The sequence below is a fragment of the Mya arenaria genome, chromosome 1 (assembly GCF_026914265.1).
Source record: "Mya arenaria isolate MELC-2E11 chromosome 1, ASM2691426v1".
In the NCBI taxonomy this organism is placed as follows: Eukaryota; Metazoa; Mollusca; class Bivalvia; order Myida; family Myidae; genus Mya; species Mya arenaria.
Genome location: NC_069122.1, coordinates 39998617 through 40018517, shown reverse-complemented (window position 1 = coordinate 40018517; position 19901 = coordinate 39998617). Strand labels below are relative to the sequence as shown.

General features: G+C 33.1%; 1 protein-coding gene across 3 annotated transcripts in view; it reads right to left on the bottom strand.

Annotated features, from left to right (window-relative positions):
* Window positions 1-5632: 5632 nt before the first annotated feature.
* LOC128239894 (5-hydroxytryptamine receptor-like) overlaps window positions 5633-19901 on the bottom strand; it is a 136747-nt gene continuing 122478 nt past the window's right edge. For all 3 annotated transcript variants that reach the window (XM_052956452.1, XM_052956375.1, XM_052956519.1), the window contains 2 exons: window positions 9108-9617; window positions 5633-8136 (listed from right to left, as the gene is read on the bottom strand). In XM_052956452.1, coding sequence (XP_052812412.1) covers window positions 7192-8136; window positions 9108-9401 — 1239 coding nt within the window. In that variant the 5' untranslated portion in view covers window positions 9402-9617 and the 3' untranslated portion in view covers window positions 5633-7191. The remainder of the gene's footprint in view (window positions 8137-9107; window positions 9618-19901) is intronic.

Genomic DNA, 19901 nt, shown 5'->3' with positions numbered 1-19901 from the left:
CCACTTTTCGTTACTTAAATAAAATACCACGATGTCAGACTGTCAAAAGCTTTGGATGTATAACAAAATACTGCCCTGAAGAGATAGATGAGATGGGGTTTACTGTGGGTGGGGAGGGTGAAGATTTGTACTAATGAGACTGCTTTGTGATTGGAAGAAATGTTGCTTTGTCCACTGTGTCTTCATAAATCTGATATTTGTGTCTGAGTTACTGAATGCTGCGCGCTAAGTTTTGTAAAGCGTTGATTTTTTTTCCAGAAATCTAAAATTTGGTTAGATGGAAAAAGCAGTACTTTTGCATATAAGTGTGTTCATTTAATTTCGTATGAAATTATGTCCCAGTTTGTATGTATATTTTGCCAGTTTGTAAGCTCTCTTCCTTCTTAACATAGATGTACGGATTTCATTTGATAATACAGGTTCAACATATGGTCTAAAATGTATTAACCCGTGAAAAATATAAGTGATGTATGGATATTTATGAAATAGGACCTTTTGAGAAAGTTTCAATCTTGTTGTGATACTAATTATATGTATTTATTGAGATATGGCTAACATTCCATCACGGATGAGCAAGGTCAAAATGTACTTACAAACACATTTGCCAAGTTTGGTGCCGACAGTATTAGAAGATGCTGGTATTTATTATAATGCTACGATTGAGAGACCATAGGAGACCGGGTGAAAATTAACTGATGCCTTTCATGCATTGGTCGTTCCTAATAATGCGATTCAATTATTAATTTCCTTTGTTGTAGATGCCACTGTTGGGTGGGGGAGGGGCTGGCATAAACAGAGTGCCCTGTGACTTGGGTAGAGACATTGATTGCTGTTGAAGTTGAGTCAGTGGGCATAAACGACAATGAGCTTGAATTTAAAACATTTGTGTATGAGACTGCAGCCGCCTCTACCCTAGTATCTTGACTTGCGTTGTGCAGGTCAGGCACCGACCTGTCTGTGGTATTTGCTGAAGATCTGAAATATTCGATACTTCTAGCCGGTCGTTTTAATTACTGTCTACACTGAGAAGACTATCTGTACTTTCTGTGTTACTATCTACTTCAGGATAGTGGTAGATGTTTAGATTTCTTATCAATTTTACCTGGTCAGGGGACGAAACCTTGCGCTTCTTTGATATGGATATGTTGTTTTTCTGCATTAAGATTGACATTAAACAGTTTCTTGCACATTTAATTTTGTTGTTTTCAATTAACTAGTAACCACTTTACCATTTGTTAAGATGCACTATAAACTCATCTCAGGAACATCTCCAACTCACTTTATTTCCATTTCTTATTATCGCAGGTAAAGCCGTGCTAGTATTTACCCCGGAAACGGATTCAGACCCGTTGTTTGTGTTTATATATGAATGCCAGCTTCTGAATTGTTCCTTGATCCTTAAGGGACACGCAGCAAATTTGTTTTAGTAGATTTGTAATTTATTCGGATCGTGTGAGACCGGTATCTATTCGTGCAGCTTCATATTTATTTTTTTCTAAATTATATGTTACTCGTATTGTAGATGCGGACAGAGATATGACAAATATATGTGGTTTAGTATTATTTTCTGTACAGTTTAAATTGTGTTGGTGCCAGGTCCTATCATAACTGAGTGTCAATCCAAGATGCTAGTGGTGATCAACAAGTTGAACACCGGTGGTAATAAAAAGAAGTGATGGACTATTTCTTTGACAATAGGTCAGAAACATTACCTCTGTTTTAGCGAGAAAGTAGCAAGCTAGCTCTTGCAATAATACATTTATTAAATGTGTGGTAAAATGGTGTTGTTTTTAATGAAGACGCATATATTTATATAAACACGCTAAACAGTTTCGAAATAACTGAAGTTGACGTCGTTATTCACGTGTATCTGTATCATAATCATACATATCTATGACAACTTTCGTGATTTAAGTTAATCGCTTTGATCTTCCACAAATAGGCCGGCTGGATAATGTTCCAGAATGTTTTCATTTTGATAATTACGTAACTTATCTTAAATTATAGTTATTCCTTTAAGAACAAGAACATCGAAATATCAAGATTGTATCACTTTTATTGGTAAAACACAATACAGTTAATAGGACTATAGGCATATATCAGAAATCAAACAAATAAATATGACAAAAATAATAAAATATTTCACGATGGAATATATAACAATAAATTTTAAGTAGAGATAGATAAATACGTTGTATACTTCCATAAAAGGATGAAGTTACTGAACGCATTCATTTGAAAATCATCTAATTAAGATAATTTCCAAGCACATTTAGTATTTACATTTTAATTTCTAAATTGCAACTATTATGATATAAGTTATAAAATTTAAAAATTCATACTAGGAGAAAATAACACGTTGTCTTAAAATATATATATAAAATTATTTAGGTAATGTTTGATCATTTCGAACATTTTTTTAATCAATGTTTATATTTATATGCAGTGTATACGCTAAATGGTACAGTATGTTATTCGGATAAATTTAAGGTCATGCTTTGTTATCATTTAACCGTAATTAAAAGTGAAAATGATCAATTTTAAAATAATGATATAAATTATACAATATATAAAATACAAATATTTTGAAACAATTTGCTTTACGAAAAAATCTGCACCATGTATTGTATCGGCATTAATTATTAAACTAACAAAGCATGAAAAATGCATATTCTTGTATTATTGGAACAACAAGAGTCATCGTCGGCAACCCTTACTCTTCACAAAGATAAGCAGAACGTAATGAAATAAGTGGTTAATCCCATTGCATTCCCCGTACTCAATACTTCAACTAATCACAAGCATTTAGCAGATCATAATGAACACGGTATACTAAAGGGGTTAATCTAACGGCACATTCCGGATGAAATACTTCCGGTCAAAGTTTAACTAATCGTTATGAAGTAAGTGATCCCAAAGCATATCCCGTGTTCAATACTTCAGCTAATCACAATAATATAAAAGTAAATAATGGAGTAAGGGTGTTAATCCCACGGTATACAGTTACTTAATACATCAGGTCTTAACCTTAGCCGAACGTAATGGAGTTAGGGGTTAATCCGTAACCAACTCTTCAGCTCTTTAAGGCTATTTAGCAGCACAAAATGATGTAAGGGACTTACCCAACGTCATACCCGTACTCATTATTTCAACTCTTATACGTTGGCATTCCATAATTCAGCTCTTCACATGGAGTTACTAAAAGGTTGATGTGTACGGGATATATTTGTTGCCAAAGCTCGAACTTAATACTTCAACTCCTCACAAACAGTTATTAATGTGTGATCGAGTAAGGGTTTCATCTGACGATATCATGGTGTTTTGACAAATTAAAACAGAAAACTCGGCCCGTATTCTCTGACGCCTTTAGTCTACTTCCGAGGCTCGGAAAATAATTTTTTAAAAGGTTTAAGATATATATAAAAAACCTTATATTGACAAAGGATGTTTGTCGGATTGTAAAATTATTTGTTACAGATACACATGTGTTACCGTCATTTAACATCACAATTAACAGGCCCCGATTTCTCGAAACTTCTTAAGTCCCGTATAACAGGATTAAGCTAAGCTTACTATTTTTGGTGTTCAATAAATTGCATAATATTAATTTCTTTAAGAATTCTTATACTTTAGATAGGAATTATTAATATGACTATCACAATAAACCATTTTTCATTTATCAAAATTCAATTTCAGTATGTATTTAAGCTTATTGAAATAAGCTACTTAAGCCTGTTAAGCTTAAGAAGTTTCGAGAAATTGGCGCCAGTTCGCTTCCCTGACTCTTAATCTCAAACTTAGACTCGAGACGTTATTGAATACAGGCCCTGTATAATAGATCACTTCGAAACAATAAGATTTTTTTTAGCTTTTTAATGACCCAGGAAATCTTTTCACTTTCATTCTTCGCACTGAGGGGCGGGGACACTGTTACCTACAAAAGCGGACATATAAAAGACCATGGTAGTTTGTATGTACATTCTCTGAAAGAGGCGCAGTGAGATTGAATATTTAAACATTCATCAAAATAAATTGTATTTTCCAGTCAATGGCGGTGTAGTATGTACTGATGACGAACATGCTGGTGTCGACAGTATATAAAAGCTGCTTGTATTGATATGAAAGCATAAAAACTGATATTTATATTTCCGAGGAATGGTTCTAAATCTATATATGTTGATAAGGAAGCGGATTGGAAGGATAATTATCAGAAATGATTTTTGGTGGAACGAATTTGCGGCAAACCGCCACTCGAGGTAAAATGTATATGATTTATTTAGTTTTCATAAAAGAACGCTTGTTTCATGTTAAATCATATATCCTTATCAGCAAACATTCTACACGCGCCAATGACTATGACCTGAATCACAATTACCCAAAATGCAGTCACAAATGCATACAATTACGTACAAGCACGATATATAAAAAATGACAAAACGTGTTATATTTACAATTATAAAATAACATAAATATAATATAATATAATGTTTCGAGCTAAATACTGACGTTAAAGGCGCAAAATATAAGTTGATGCAAAAAAAACAAAAAAAACAATACACACATATATATATATATATTTAAATACACTATAACGGTCTAATAATTTGACTTTAATGATCAAAACAAGAACATAAATTTGATTTGTATACAGATTAAGAATATCAGCCTTTATGAATGTGTATTTTGAATTAATAGATACTTGGCCACAAGTTCACCCAGTTAAAAAAAGCGCAAAATATTGCTAATATTTTTATTACATCTGTCCACAAATCATATGTTTTGTTGAGTTTTGATTATTAAAGTCAATAGAGTTAATCTTCATAAATTTAATGCATTGAGATTAACAAAAAAAAATGCATCAACCTTTATTGCGCGCTTTTACGTTAACCATATATAAAAGAACATTATATTTCTGTATTATATAATATTTAGTAATAAAATCCCTCTTTTTCGGACAACTGTTAATTATATATAATCCTACTACTTTTCAAAACAGAATTATATCTATTAATAGCTTGCATATTTTTTAAGAAACTTTACATATCAGGAATAGAATCAACGGCGAGTGCCAACTTCAAAATACATAAATAAACTCGGTTTCATCGAAGATTAAAAACAATACAGCGAGTAAACATCAAGTCGGAAAGTAATGACCGTCTATTTATCAAATGAAAATCTTGAAGACCTTGGTGCGCAGTCTGATGTAAAAATAAGACCTTGTTGGTTGAATCAATCCGTTTTGATAAAAGATATAACCGTTTTCATTACTTTATTGAAATTTTGTCCTTGCAATGAATGCTATCAAAATTACAAAACTCAAAGTTAAGTCAACATTTTTGACTTGAAAAGATATATATTCCACCAGTCAATAAAGAAATGTTCTGGATATCTCTTTTTTCAAAAAGTATTAGTTAAATTGTGAATTTTATATATTGTACGAGTTTAACTTGTTCCTGTACGATGTTTGGATATCTGATATATGTTAACAAAAATACTTGCATAGAAAAATTAACTATAACAATTAATACATTTATTTATCTGAGAACACAAAACTTTTACGAGGTATAAAGAGTTTCACGTTTTCAGTAATTAGAAAATAAATTGAGAAGAAAAAATATTTACAGTTGTTGTGTCATATTATTAGAAATCTTAACATCATATACAAACAACTCGTATTTCTATATTGTCTTGTAAATGCGATGTCTGCAGCAAGTGTACGGCGGCAAAAGTATTATTTTTGTTTAGGACAAATATGTTGTTATTCATAAAAAAATGAAGTTTTACTTATATATTCAACGATTATTGCAATTGCCATAAATGGTAATCTCGAATATGTTTGAAACTTTAATAGTATAAAAGATCATAACAATATTACATATCTATGAGCAGGCATAGCTCCCTCTGCCTTTTTTTTTAAATAAATATAATTTATATTAATACATAAAAAAGGAATAACTAATGCTTACTATAATTGTTTAAAACAAAAAAAACTCTACAAATACTACATACTTCATATTATTTAGAAAATAAAAATTGTTTACAAACTTTATTGATAAACACCGAATATGTTAACATTATAAACTTTGATAGGTACAATATCTCAGATCGTTTACTACGGGAATTTCATTGTTTATGTATGCGGAATTCTGCAGTAATTCACCCAATATTTATTGCGTTACAAAACCGGTTGAAATGACATCAATCAAATGCTTCTTTTCATGTTAATTGAAACAAATTAAATTTGCACGATTTTCTTATTTCACAGCATTTTTGTAAAAACTTAAAGCACTGTATTTGTATCCAATAACACCGAAAATTAAACTTTTTCAGTCGTTCCCATCTTCATATGTCCTAAAAGTGACCTACAGCCCTCGTGTTAAGCATCGCTATTCATCAATTGGAGCAGACTCCACGCAGTATTACTTCCCTTACAATACAGCAATCACTGCCTCCATGAAGAGCTTTTGTCGATAGATAATATGAACATTATCTTTAATATGTTTTCTTAGGAATTTTAGCCTTAATGTACCTTGAATAAATCAAATTTCGTAAAACTATCGAAATGAGAGAGAAGAAAAAAACACCTAAAATAAAGGTGTTTATCAGGTCTATTTAGCTGAAATTCAACTATATTCGCTAATGACGGCAGAACTGTATTCTGCTTGTCAGGGGAGATCACTGCGTATGAGATTGCATTTTGAGTGTATCTAAAGTTGGTAGCGACAGGGAAAGAAGTTAAGAAACCCCATGTATACGATCTGAAATAATGTATCTTTAAATAAAACATACAGTTTAACAAGAATGTGGCTTGTACTAAATGTCATAATTAAACACTTATTATTTACACTAAGATGTGAAAATACAGCACTTATTTTGAGTACAATGCATGCGATAATTTTCCTAGGTAAATATACAACTTAATACATGATCAAATGTTGGTCTTGCAAAATAAATAACGAACATATTTCGACAAACTGATAATGTTACCGGGATGAGAAAATAATTATAACTCTTAATAAAGATTCACTATATGTTTATATCTATAAAAACAAAACCATTCGAGAGAGGCCTAGGCCCCACTGACGGCACACACAATTTTATCGGACCCATAGCTATTTGTCACATAATCACAAACGATAGCTCAGCTGCTCTTAAATCATCAAGTTCCATAATAATGAAACATAAAAGATTTTATCTTTGTGCACGTCTCCGGTTCTTTCGAGAATATTTTCCGAATAGAATTTTGTGGAAGGCTGCTCGAAACTCAGGGTTAAACACTGTATATATGATCGGGTTAAGTAAGCTATTTACATAACCCAACCACAAAACTACACTAGACAAAGGGCCAGGAATCTGCTTAATATGACGGATGAAGGGATTAACTATGGCAAGAATAAAGAATGGCAACCAACACACAATATAAACTCCAGTAATTATTCCTAATGTTCGGGCTGCCTTTCTCTCTCGTTTCGCTTCAAGTTTTTCTTTGTGTTTCTTTGCCCGAAGTATTTCACATCCACCTTTCGGTATCATGCACGAACGTGGGTCATCCTCCACGTGTCCATTCTCTTTGCATCTATTGTCATTATCGTCATGGCTTTCGGAACTTCCATTGCAAGGCGCTTCAGATACCTCGGACCTTGAAACAGGGGAGCTTTTGTGTGGCACTGATAATAATGTCATCTCCGTCCCCTGTTGGGTTGTCGTTTGCCTTTGCTGCAGTTTCGCTGCTTGAGCAAACCTTTTCTTTCTAATGCGTTCTCTCGCCACAAAGAATATTTTGATATAAATTATTAACATTAAGATTGTAGGTATATAAAATGCACCAAGCGTGGAAAACACTTGATATCCAGTGTTTTGACTTATTTCGCAAACTCCCGTAACAGTTGGATCATTATCATCCCTCCAACCAAACAGAGGCGGTATTGTTATCAACATGGCTACAAACCACAAAATGGCAATCATAACTAGGATGCGTTTAGCGGTCCTAGTGCGCGTATAGTCAATGTTTGTCACCGCCCAGTAGCGGTCAATTGAAATGGCAACGAGGTGCAGAATTGACGCCGTGCAACACAGGACATCCATCGTTGTCCACATAACGCAGATTTCGGACCTGAAGAACCATTTCATACTGACCTGAAATATATTTATATATTACTGTGAAATAAATGGTAAAACATAATTATGATTATATATTTTATTATATATTTATGACATAAATGAATAAGTTAGAAACAAAAACAGATCATTAACGAACACAATGCGGGCAACGTACAAAGTAGCCAACTTAGAAATGATAAATTATAAACTATGTCACTTTGTCACAGAGTTCCCGTTTTCACATATTGCAATCCGATTCAGTATTAAACGTGTTCGTTTAAGGTTTAAGAGCTATATTTCACTTTTAACGTAACGAAACGTCATGTTAGTGCAATTTCGATAGTGTTTGCGCTAGTTTTGTCACAGGGAACGTGTATCGGATGAGTGGCGGTGGCCGGACCTTTAAACATCCGAAATTTGGTTGAATGCTTTTATTTATACTGGCACACGGGCAAGGCCCATTTGGCGTTTGCTCTGGTAAGATTTCTAGTAATATTAGGTTTTGGAGCATAGTGCAAAAACGGAATATAAAACTGGTGAGCTTCCTGCGTCAATTGTTGCGGTAACAACATGACAGCAATTGAATTTTGTATTCTTAGTCAGTCAGATGTCCTGTAAAATCTTAATAATAAAGACTCGTTTACTTATATATTTCATTGTCAAACATTTCAAGTAACACTAAACATTAGTATGACTGGTTTACTTTGTCAACTGATAGTTAATGTTTCTGTTTCAGGAACGTTTTAAATAAATCCACAGCTCTAAGGAATGTAAATAAGCTAATGAAAAATTCACAGCGGTTAGCCTTTAATGCATTTCAATAGCTCGTGGATCGTGAAATTGTTCAAAACTGGCAACCAAAGGTAATGAAATTAAAATGAACAAATGAATGTCATCGTCTCCAATGCCATTGCTATACTTCTACTTGTAATATAATAGTATTGTGTTGAAATAAACTTTTATGCTGTGTTGTTTATTTTACATTCGCTTTTAGTAACCTTACTTACTTCATTGACGGCACTGATCGGCATGACAATTGACGCCACCATGAGGTCTGCGACAGCGAGGGATAAGATGAGATAGTTGGCGACGTTGTGGAGGTTCTTCTCAAGAATAATGGCGGCAATAACAAACACGTTCCCAATAATAGTGAAGAGTATCATCAAGCCCAGGATCACCGAAACGCTGACCAGGTGCTCGATAGACTTGATTATCGGTCCGTCAACACTGACGTTGAAAGTGCTCGTTGTGACGTCACTCTCGTTTCCGATTGGTTCATACACCGATGACGTCATATCCATATCTTGAATCACTTAATCACGTCATTTAGCCAATGATATAATCTGCAACATTATATTTTATTTTTCTCAAAAGTAATATTTTCTCATAACGAGAAGAAGATTGATATCCTTTTTAACGTTTGCATAGTTCGTGCTATTTTTCCAAATAATTGTCTCTACTTAACGCCGGTGCCTTCCTTCATAACTGCCACAGGTATCCATTAACGAGCCCTGTGTCTGCAAATAGAAAGCAAATTCATTGTAAGCTTATCAAATATTAATAAGCCATGCCCATTGAGACCTTGTTAGGACACATGAACCCAATGATTCGATTTCGCGTTAATTCTGATACCCTTAACATTGCACACGGCCTTTCTAATTGAGGAATTGTCATATAAGTGATATGGTAATGTAGTATGGGAAGTGGAGTGCAAACATGAACTAAATGACCTTTTATATTAATATTCATTATAACTATTATTATTATTATTATCATTATTATAATAATAACAATGATGATGATAATAAAAGTAATAATAATAATAATAATACTAATAATAATAATAATAATGATAATAATAATAATAATAATGCTAATGAAAATAATAATAATAGTTATGATAATAATAAAAATATAGGTATTGTATGTTAAATATTCATAATTGATCAACGCAACTGGAATTGCACATAGTTGAAATGTAGAAACAGTCTTACATAAGCGTACTATTTCACTTACATATACAGACTGGTTTGCAACGATTGATTAAATACAGACTGGTTTTACGACCAGTGAGGAAAATTTACACTAATTGGAATTCAATCATTACCTGATTTGATATGCAACGTTATGTGTTGTATTATTTACATATTTAAAACGATATGCGGCAAATGAATCCAGTATATAGTGTAAAACAATACTTTGTCGCGGCAGAATTAATGCCGAAAACTATTTAAAACAAGATAAATAAAACCAAAATATAAAACCAATTTAAATTATTTTTCGTGGGCAAGGTTTATGTGTTATCAATATGGTTAAAGTCAAATTCTCACCTCATCTAAGAAAAGTAGTAATTTCAGTAAGTGGTAGGAAGTTATTTTGATTTTGAATTTCTATTTTACAGATGGCAGGAATGCCAAATATATTTGAAAGTTTTCCTAGCTACTTAAAAACTGTATATATTGAATAATATAAACTGTGAGAAAAGTGCATACGTTGTTAACGAATATTTAATAACCTTATAAATAATATAAATGCAAGCAGGATGAATTGACGTAAAAAGAGGCAATTAACGGTAAAACCTGCTGACGTTATTAATTGATAATTCGAATGAGTGAGTACGCTTTTTGTTTATGGCTTTTTCATTAGGCTCAATTTGTTGCCGATATTAACTTTTGGTTTATTATTTTCATTGAATTTTTTTACAGATCGTTTCAATTATGTTTTTACAAAGTTCGCGTCGAAATATGTGAAAAGTCTAACCTTTATGTGATATCTAGCAGTTTAATTACCTTCATTCTTTTATTTGAGTAAAGGGAGAGTAATCTGGGGCCGTATTGCCTAATACACTGAATGGATTAATTTAAAATAGAAAAAGAACATATTGGGCGTCTTTGGGCGCTTCGTTCTTCTTGTTCTTCTGTGTCCGATCCTAGATACAATCGCCCTAACGACACGAACAAGGTCCAAGAACATTGTTCTCGGGTCAAAATTCCACACTACCTACAAACCGGGAGGACCGAGAACTGCACGAGAACAAAATGGCGAAAGTAAAGGTAAGAACGATGCGTGCATGATTTACAGCGAACAGCTCTACTACCGGTTCCCGGTGTTAGGGCGTTTTGCGCGAGTTACACGTTCCGAATCGACTCGATTCTATCCTGGAAACAAGCGCTCAAAGACGCCCCATTGGGAACTACAGGGACAGACAAAACAGCCAATAACATATTACAATTAAATTATTAATGGTATAAGGTTCAAAATAAGACATTACAGGGGATACATATCATTTAAAAGATATATAATAAACCGGTGTTTAAACCAAGCATAAGTGGCAGGAGTTTCCAACCTGCTTAAGTGGCCAACTGTCTGAAGCAGTCAATCTGACAATTTCCCGATGGTTGACAATTAATACAGATTTGATTGTACTGCGATAATGTTTATTGCCAAAGGATCAAACGAGCAAAAACGGCGATGTACGCAACAACACAAAGTTATAAATTATAAAGCTCGTGTTCCAAGTATATATATATTAATTTTCGAAAAGGCACATCTGCTACTATAGTGTTATGGTCGGTCTGGTACGATTGTCGGTAGCTAGTACTACACTCTCCTATTACTACACAGAACAGAACAGAACATTTATATCCAAGAAGGTCATAGACCCATCTGGCAAAACATGTACGTATACAATGGCGACAAAAGCAGCAATAACACAATAAACACAAATTTATGAAATAGAATTGATATAATTAAATAATATAAATAAATACATATACTGTATCGGATAAGAACAATAGTCTTCTATCTAATTAAGGACAAAAGTCAATAAAGTGATTACACCCAAAGTAAAAACAATGTATTTGCTGCATAATGTCGAGACAGAAACAGACAACCGCAAAAGAAACTATATAATAATGCACAAGACAAATAGTGACAACATAACCAATATATAAGGATGCCAATACCATTTCGAGTTTAGATAGCAATACTGTGGTAACAGCTCCCAATATTACAGTCGCACAAGCAATCTTATTATTGAACAAAATAACACCACACAATAAACGATTATTTGTATTTTATATAGAATATTGAATTCACGTCAAGCTGATCATGTTGTGCTCAAAAATACATGAACAAAGATACAGAACAAGATTTCGACAATATCTTGGAAATCCGATAAGGACAATGCAAATACCCACTTGTCTAATGAGTCTTGAGTTTTAAACTGTTTTCGAAAAAAAAATAAAACCGACATATTTAGTTGCAATTGAATTTAACGTCTCACGCATTCTTTAAGACATTTAATCCCATTTTAGTCAAGTCAGACAATTTAACGTCTTGTTAATATTAAAGGTTCAGTTTTAGTGGAACGTCCCATTTGTCACACGGGAGGTTCACGCTAAACATACATGATACAACATCAGTTTAATAACTCAATCTAACTCAGTCCCAAAAAGGAGTGAGTGGCAACCAGAACACAAAATCTCGAAACATAAGACCCCTGCGAGAATAGACGATTGACTAAACCATGTCAGTAAACAAATGGAAAGTCATAATGCATTACTCGTACCCTACGCTCATGATTTCAATTCTGATTTTGAACAATTTTTTTTCAAGCGGATGTCAACGGTCGTCCAAAAGGGGCATAACTCTATAGCGCAGCTTGCCTGGGTGAGTTTACGTCGGTGATGATAAAAGTTGTAGCTACATTTGTAGCGAATACAATAGGAAAAGTTAAGAAAGTTTATTGACAAATGTTTGGCCTAAATTAAAGTTGTCTTTTAACACGCCAACGACGACATGAAAACGGACGTATATATGTCAATATCTCCAATTATTAACCTAAATAAACGGAGGAGCTTCTAAGTCGTGTGTTTGTTTAAATTGATTTGGCAATTCGACGTAACAGTTTCAGGCCAATATTCGAAAGTTTATTGATAAATTAAAGAATGTTACATTTACGGTAACTTTAGATTTTGAGACAACATGACCTTATCTTTATAATTAATTATTATATTACACACTCTCTGTTATCTCTTTTCAGCCTTCTTTCAGTGGACAACAAAATATAATGCACGATAATGTTAACAATAATAGTTTCCATCAAACTTTACACCATTGTCAAAGAAGTTATAAATTTATAATCAGTATAACACATACATTGAATTATGTCACATATAAATGTTCAACTCTCAATGCAGAAAATACCGGAGCTTCTCGGCTTTTTTATCGAAAACAACCTCGCATGTATATTGACGGTTTAACATGTTCATAAATCGGTACACTTTAACTAAACTGCAAGTAGATCACGTTGTTATTTCAATTAAGTAGTTAAACTTAATGACTTAACTCTTGGGAATCTTAATTATGTTTGCAATAATACACTTCACTGGCAAGAAATTTAAACTTAGATCTACCAAAACAAGCCAAAACGCTACATTTAATTAGTTATATAAATCATAATTTTACGAACTTCTACTGATGTACCGGCATACATTCGAGGTTGTTTTCGATAAAAATGGCCAAGGGGTTCCGACGGATACTTTTGATTTTCCTCTCTTTTACGAACTACACATTAATTAATTTGTTCTCCTTGACAGTATGTTAAAGTGAAAAATATATTCTAGAATTCCAACAATGCAATGAAAATAACAGAGACGCACTAAGTTGACAAACACATCCTGATGATCCTTTGATGACGCTCAAATCAAAAGTCAACTGATGGACTCAAGCGGAAACTGTTGCCTCGGAGACATAGGAAAACTTCACTTGGAAATTCACATTAAAAGACCGATTTAATTTCTGGAAAACAGGCTGGCTTAATTAAGAAATAATGACAACAATTTGCCTGCAAACAAATCAGCCAATTACAACAAGTATTTCTTGCTTGGTAATAAACCGGATCGCAGATTGTACACAGATAATATCTTTCTGATCGCCCTATTTACCCGCTTCGTGGTCGATATCAATTTCAAACGTAATATATAGATTTTGCACATTACTGTGGGACCTGTCGCACACTTGTTTCATGATACAATGAAAACAACAGGGACAGGCCAAGGATTCAAGCAATCAAAACTAAACCCAGTTAAGAGGCCCAAGTCAAGGGCACAAACGACAAAGAACTGCAGACATAAACACTCTCATAAACATACACTTAACTTGACATTTCTGATATAAATCTACTTTTACAAACCGATTTGTTCCTTTTTGTTGTTTCTTCGCAATAGTTATTGATTTTACACAACACAATCATTTTTAAACGTTACATGTGCTTGTATAATTAAGCAAATTATTTCAAGAATTATTCCAAACAAGTTCTGTTCCGAGAAACCATTAAACCATAATGATTCATCAAATGAAACACTTCAATTATATTTGAGGACACATAACTAAACAGTGATGTTTTTTTGTCCATTTGCATATGGCACATCAAAGGCTGGCATAAATGTCATGCAATAACACAGCAGAGAATGTCCCTGATGAATGCACTTGGATTGATATTTGTTCCGTAATCAATCTCTATAAATATCTAAAAACATGCTCCTCATTTAGAATTTATAGCTCATGCCTTTAATAACTCTGTAAGAGTTGACTTTAACATTTCAAATAGAAATTCACTAAAGCATGTCTCTTAATTACAAAAATGACAAAAACTTTAGAATATTAATGAGTATCTCTGCCATTTAACGTAATCATGTGTTTGTTGTTTAATGCTCATAATTAAAGCAATTGAAATTCAGTTACACTTGAATGGTTTTGTAAAATTGTACTTGGAACTCTTTCTTTTAAAATCCAACACACTTTGCATAGGTATCAGCATATATTTTGAGATACCTTCCTCCAAGATAGTGTATCACATTGAATTTTCAATAGTTTTGTTTTACAGAGCTTTCATAATCAAAGATAATATAAATGAATTTATAAGAATAATGGATGAGCAGTGTCAAACTTGTCCGTTTTTGTTTGTTATATCCATAGAAGAAGAAATCACTAGATAACGGTTTTTCTCATTTACGTTATTAATATGGAAATTACATGGTATAAAACCATTGGTCATTTATTTGGTAGCGGTTTTATGCAAATTATGCTTTTCATTGTGCTTGTACACGCAATAACAAGAATTAAACGATGAGAAAAAAGTTTCTTTCTAACACCAGATGTGTTTACCATAAGCCATAGTAATATTTAATGTTTGGAAGACACGCAACAGACTCGGACCTTTATCAAAACTGCTTTAGTTTTTGACAACCGATGTGTGAGAATAATCGCCTATGTTTATACAAAGCACCATACATATTCATGAAATTATGCACATCGCAAGATTAATATATACATATTGCTAAATTCAGCATTATATTCATGCAGCTGGTATTAGGTTCAGTATACACTGATGAAAAAATACTGAATCATTGGAGATAAACACTTTGTTATAATTGAAAACTTATATTGTAGACTATTTTTGAAAAACAGTTAATGGAAAAAAATACTTTGCCTTTTAAACACTTAAATTGAAATGAGATAGATAAACACCAGAGATAGATAGACACCGTTAATAGATATTACCGTGAATACAATGCGTTGTGAATTTGAATGTTTGTGCCCTACAATACATTACATTACCCGCTTCCCTAAAATTACATTCGAATCGGTGGAGATGGGCCGGTGATTAACGTATTAAACTCTGGATTGGTCCTGGGTCCATCATAACAAACAGTCTCTTGTCTGAGTTCAAACTCAATACTCAAAATTGTTAATCTTCATGTTCTTTAACATTCCTTTTAGCTGAGCATTGATGGTAAACCAAACTGAATTATATTACTTAATCTTTTTGAAAGTTATTTTACACGCATACATTTTGTAAATATATTATATACACTTTAGACTTTTTGTTGTACTAAGCTAGACTCGGCGAAGTGTTCATGATAAACTAATTGTGTTTTAAAACATGCTTTCCGAAAGCTTATATAAATTAATCGGTGAAATAAAATTGATATTTCACTGTTTCAATTTTTTCTTAAAACAATATTTTAGCCCGCTTTAAGTTCCAAATCAATCGTCAGCGCACACAAGGCTAGGACACAATTTCAACGTCGTCATTACCGAAATGACATTAGGTTTCTACATTGGCGCAATTTTCTTAAAAACTGCAATCCACAGACATGATTGATCCTTTTTACGCATATAATAGAAAGTGTTAGATCGCAATGTATTTCATTTTATTAACACCCAAATTAAATATCTCATCATTTGCTACGGCCCTCTTGATATATAGCTTTTGGTGCTCACTCGGTGAAATATATAACACTTATACTGAAACAAAGAAGTTTCCTCTATTCATTTGAATATTTTAACCATTATTTTGTCGAATGGAATTATAGAACTGTTTGTGTATTTAAACATTCAGATGTCTTTGTCTGAGACTCCAACACGGACTATAGTCGTTTGTGAATATATATTTCATGAGTTCAATCACCACGTTGAGCTTCGTTGATGATAGTTATGGTAATCACCCACGAAATGATAATGGCTTTTAATAACACATACATCGCAGATATTTAAAATAAATGTACATAATAAATACATAATTATTTGCATCGCTACGGAGCTTGACAGAGCTTAGGTAACATATAAAGCATTTGCATTTTAAATAAATCTTACCAAATCGATATTTTCCAAGAAGTCAAACTTTACTAATAACTGTTTTAATAAACGTTCTTGTAAAGGTGTGTGGTTTCAACGAATACTAATGTATCCACCTGTCTGAATCAAAAAGGTCTACACATTGATATGTAATTGGTCGTTTAGTAAGATATTTGCTTTACATATATAACGTTGTTAACGGCATTTGTGTTAACTTTTTAAATTGAACCATTGTATTATGTATTCATATTTCTAAACAAACAACAGGTGACACAGTTGTATCAACAGTTGCAAGAAGTACTGAAGATCACAAGAGAGTCCATTAATTCTACTACAAATACAAAACATAAACAACGATTACGGTTATAACGCTTTTTTTCATAAAGTTTAACTTTAATTAAGTTTGGAACTACGAGCCAAATATGAATTATCAGCTTATGGTCCTCTACAAGGTACTTCATTTTTATGAGGAAAACCCGTAACAACAAGTTTTAAACATGAGTGTATTGCAAAATATTGACTGATCATCTCACTTCGTTACTGCACCCACCTATAACATTAACAATCAAAGTGAAAAACATCATTTTAAATAAAAAATAAGAGAAAAATCATATAAAGGGCAACCAAAGAACATTCTGGAAAACTGATAATTCGAAGCTCGCCCAAAGTATGTAAACAACATACTCTGTGATATTAAAACTTCTCATTGACATCGTAAGAACATTTAGGTTAACGCCCACCAGCACCGGCTTAAAGATAACTATATTTTCATGAAGAGATAAGATATATACATATAAAATGATCACAAAATAACATAAACTCTATGGCATGCTAAGCTTTATAATATTCTACCAATTATTTATTCAGTATCATACTAATTTTCGATTTATTCAATATTCCTCACCGTAATAGAACAGATCAGGCAAATATGTTCCCATAAGTATCACGCTAGTAATTCCGTTCTTTAATCATTCCAAGGGATGTTAATATTTACAGAGCGAGGATTATGCCTCTCACATGTCGCCGACTTATGGTATCATAAGAACATATATCATTTAAATTGCCCACTAAGACATTTGTTAAGCTATCAAAGACACTCTCATTTGACGTATACACCGCCTTAGAAAAAGCTTTAACATGTATTTGTTATTATTATTTTGTTTTTATCCAGCCAATAAGAAGCGCGTCTTTCTAGAACTCCATCGTCATAATACGCAATTATCTATCAAAGAGCGCGTCTGACTGAAAAATACAGAAACCAAAATTGCATGACTTTCCCAAATCTGCAACAGGAAATGAATTCCCAAGAGCATTTATAAGAACACTTAGATCACAATATCTTGCGTTTCTTTCATCGCAAAGGAATAAAGCAAAACCCCTCAACGGCCAAGACGACAACACAATAGATGTGCAAAGTGCGCGTCAGGAAACAATTACCGTGTTACGTTCCACTTTTCTGAAGCAATTAAAGGTTTATCAAATCCCGAAGGCGAAACGTTTCCACTCTTGTGGGGACTATTCAACTGGAAAATTAACCTGATATGGGACGCGTTGGTGTGCGAAGCGCCAATGACAAACAATCGAGAAATGTTTTGTTACACACAAGGATGCTTTCAAGAGTGCCGTTCATGTAAGATTCCTCGTTTATCCCATCGACGATTATGAGAAAGTACAGTCAAAACTCGCTATGACGAACGTTGACGTACGAGACCTTCAACGCAAGCACTCACAGTTTTAATCTTCATAAATAAAACAAAAAAAATATAAAAATAAAACTGGCACAGGTCTTATCTGGGAATATTTGAAGTCACAGTATTCAGTCTTGCATATCTAGGTTAATACATGTATAACATTAGAAATTCTAGGATCAAAACAAGTATTAAAAACTACTTCTTATATAAAAACATTTAAAGTAGCAATAGTCATTCGTATTTTAAGCAATCTGAAAAGAAATAATGAACTATTGCCATACACTGTAAATATGAATAATAAGGTGCGTGATATTTGCCATAATCGGGGATATGTATGTAGTTTGGCTGGTTCAAGTACGCGTGGAGTCCTTCGAGGTAGATATTACCAGAGGCTGGACTAGTTAGTGGGAAGTTTTAAATAAAACATTAAAGCCACTTAAAAAAAACTTGAAGATTGTTAGTATAATAATTCACATAACAATTGGTAATGCGACTGCATAACACTAATTGGGTGGTGTATTTTGATTTTCGAAAGTTTTAACATCTCATATGATCAAAATATAAAGGAAAAGTACGAATACATAAATAACCTTTATCTTACACGTACAACACGTACACCAGAGACAATAAAATGGAATGATACGCAATCAGGTCTATCTCAGAACGTAAACACTTGGAACAATCAATTAATTCATTCCCCCGTAATCGTTGTAATTTGATGTCAATAAAACTGGAATTAATGCCAGGACACGATCAAATCGTTGTTTTATTGAAGCCCACATGCAATTAAACTGGATGAATCAATGAGCGAACTCGTGATTTTTTTGCCGTTTTCCAGCAGCGAAACCTGCCCTCTCACTAGGGACCGTTCATGTCATTAGGGTCTGTTTTCACTAACGTACTGAATATAAGTTTCAGAGTCAAGCTCAAAAAACTGAATTCTTAAATATTTCAAATTATATAGGATATATATCTAAAGATGACAGTAAAAGTGTGCCTGATTGTAGAACAATTGGTTTTAATGCATGCCTCTTTTTCATTTACATTCATCAAAGGGTTTGATAATAATAAATCTAAATATGGTACGCATATAATCATCGCTCTAGTGTACAAGAATGCATTTGTATTGTCTTTTGCTACTTAAAAAGCATTTTCTAACACAATTTTAACTTTTCTTTTCTTAATCTCAGATTCAAATGCTGAGCGTTAGTGAAAAAGAGCCCAAGGTATAACATGAAACTTTGTTTGCGGGTTTTAAGCATAAAAACACGCTGCGTTTTGTCCGTGTACAAAAAAGCATACGCTTACGACATAGTTTAGTCTAACTCTTGTAGAACAAGTTTTTTCTCCTGAGAGGAAACTGTCAAGAAGATAATATGTACTAAAGTGCACTTCAATCAACTTAGGATTCTCAAAGAATTGGGCGCTTCCGACGTTAATATGCTATATGTAAAAGCTCAGTGGGAG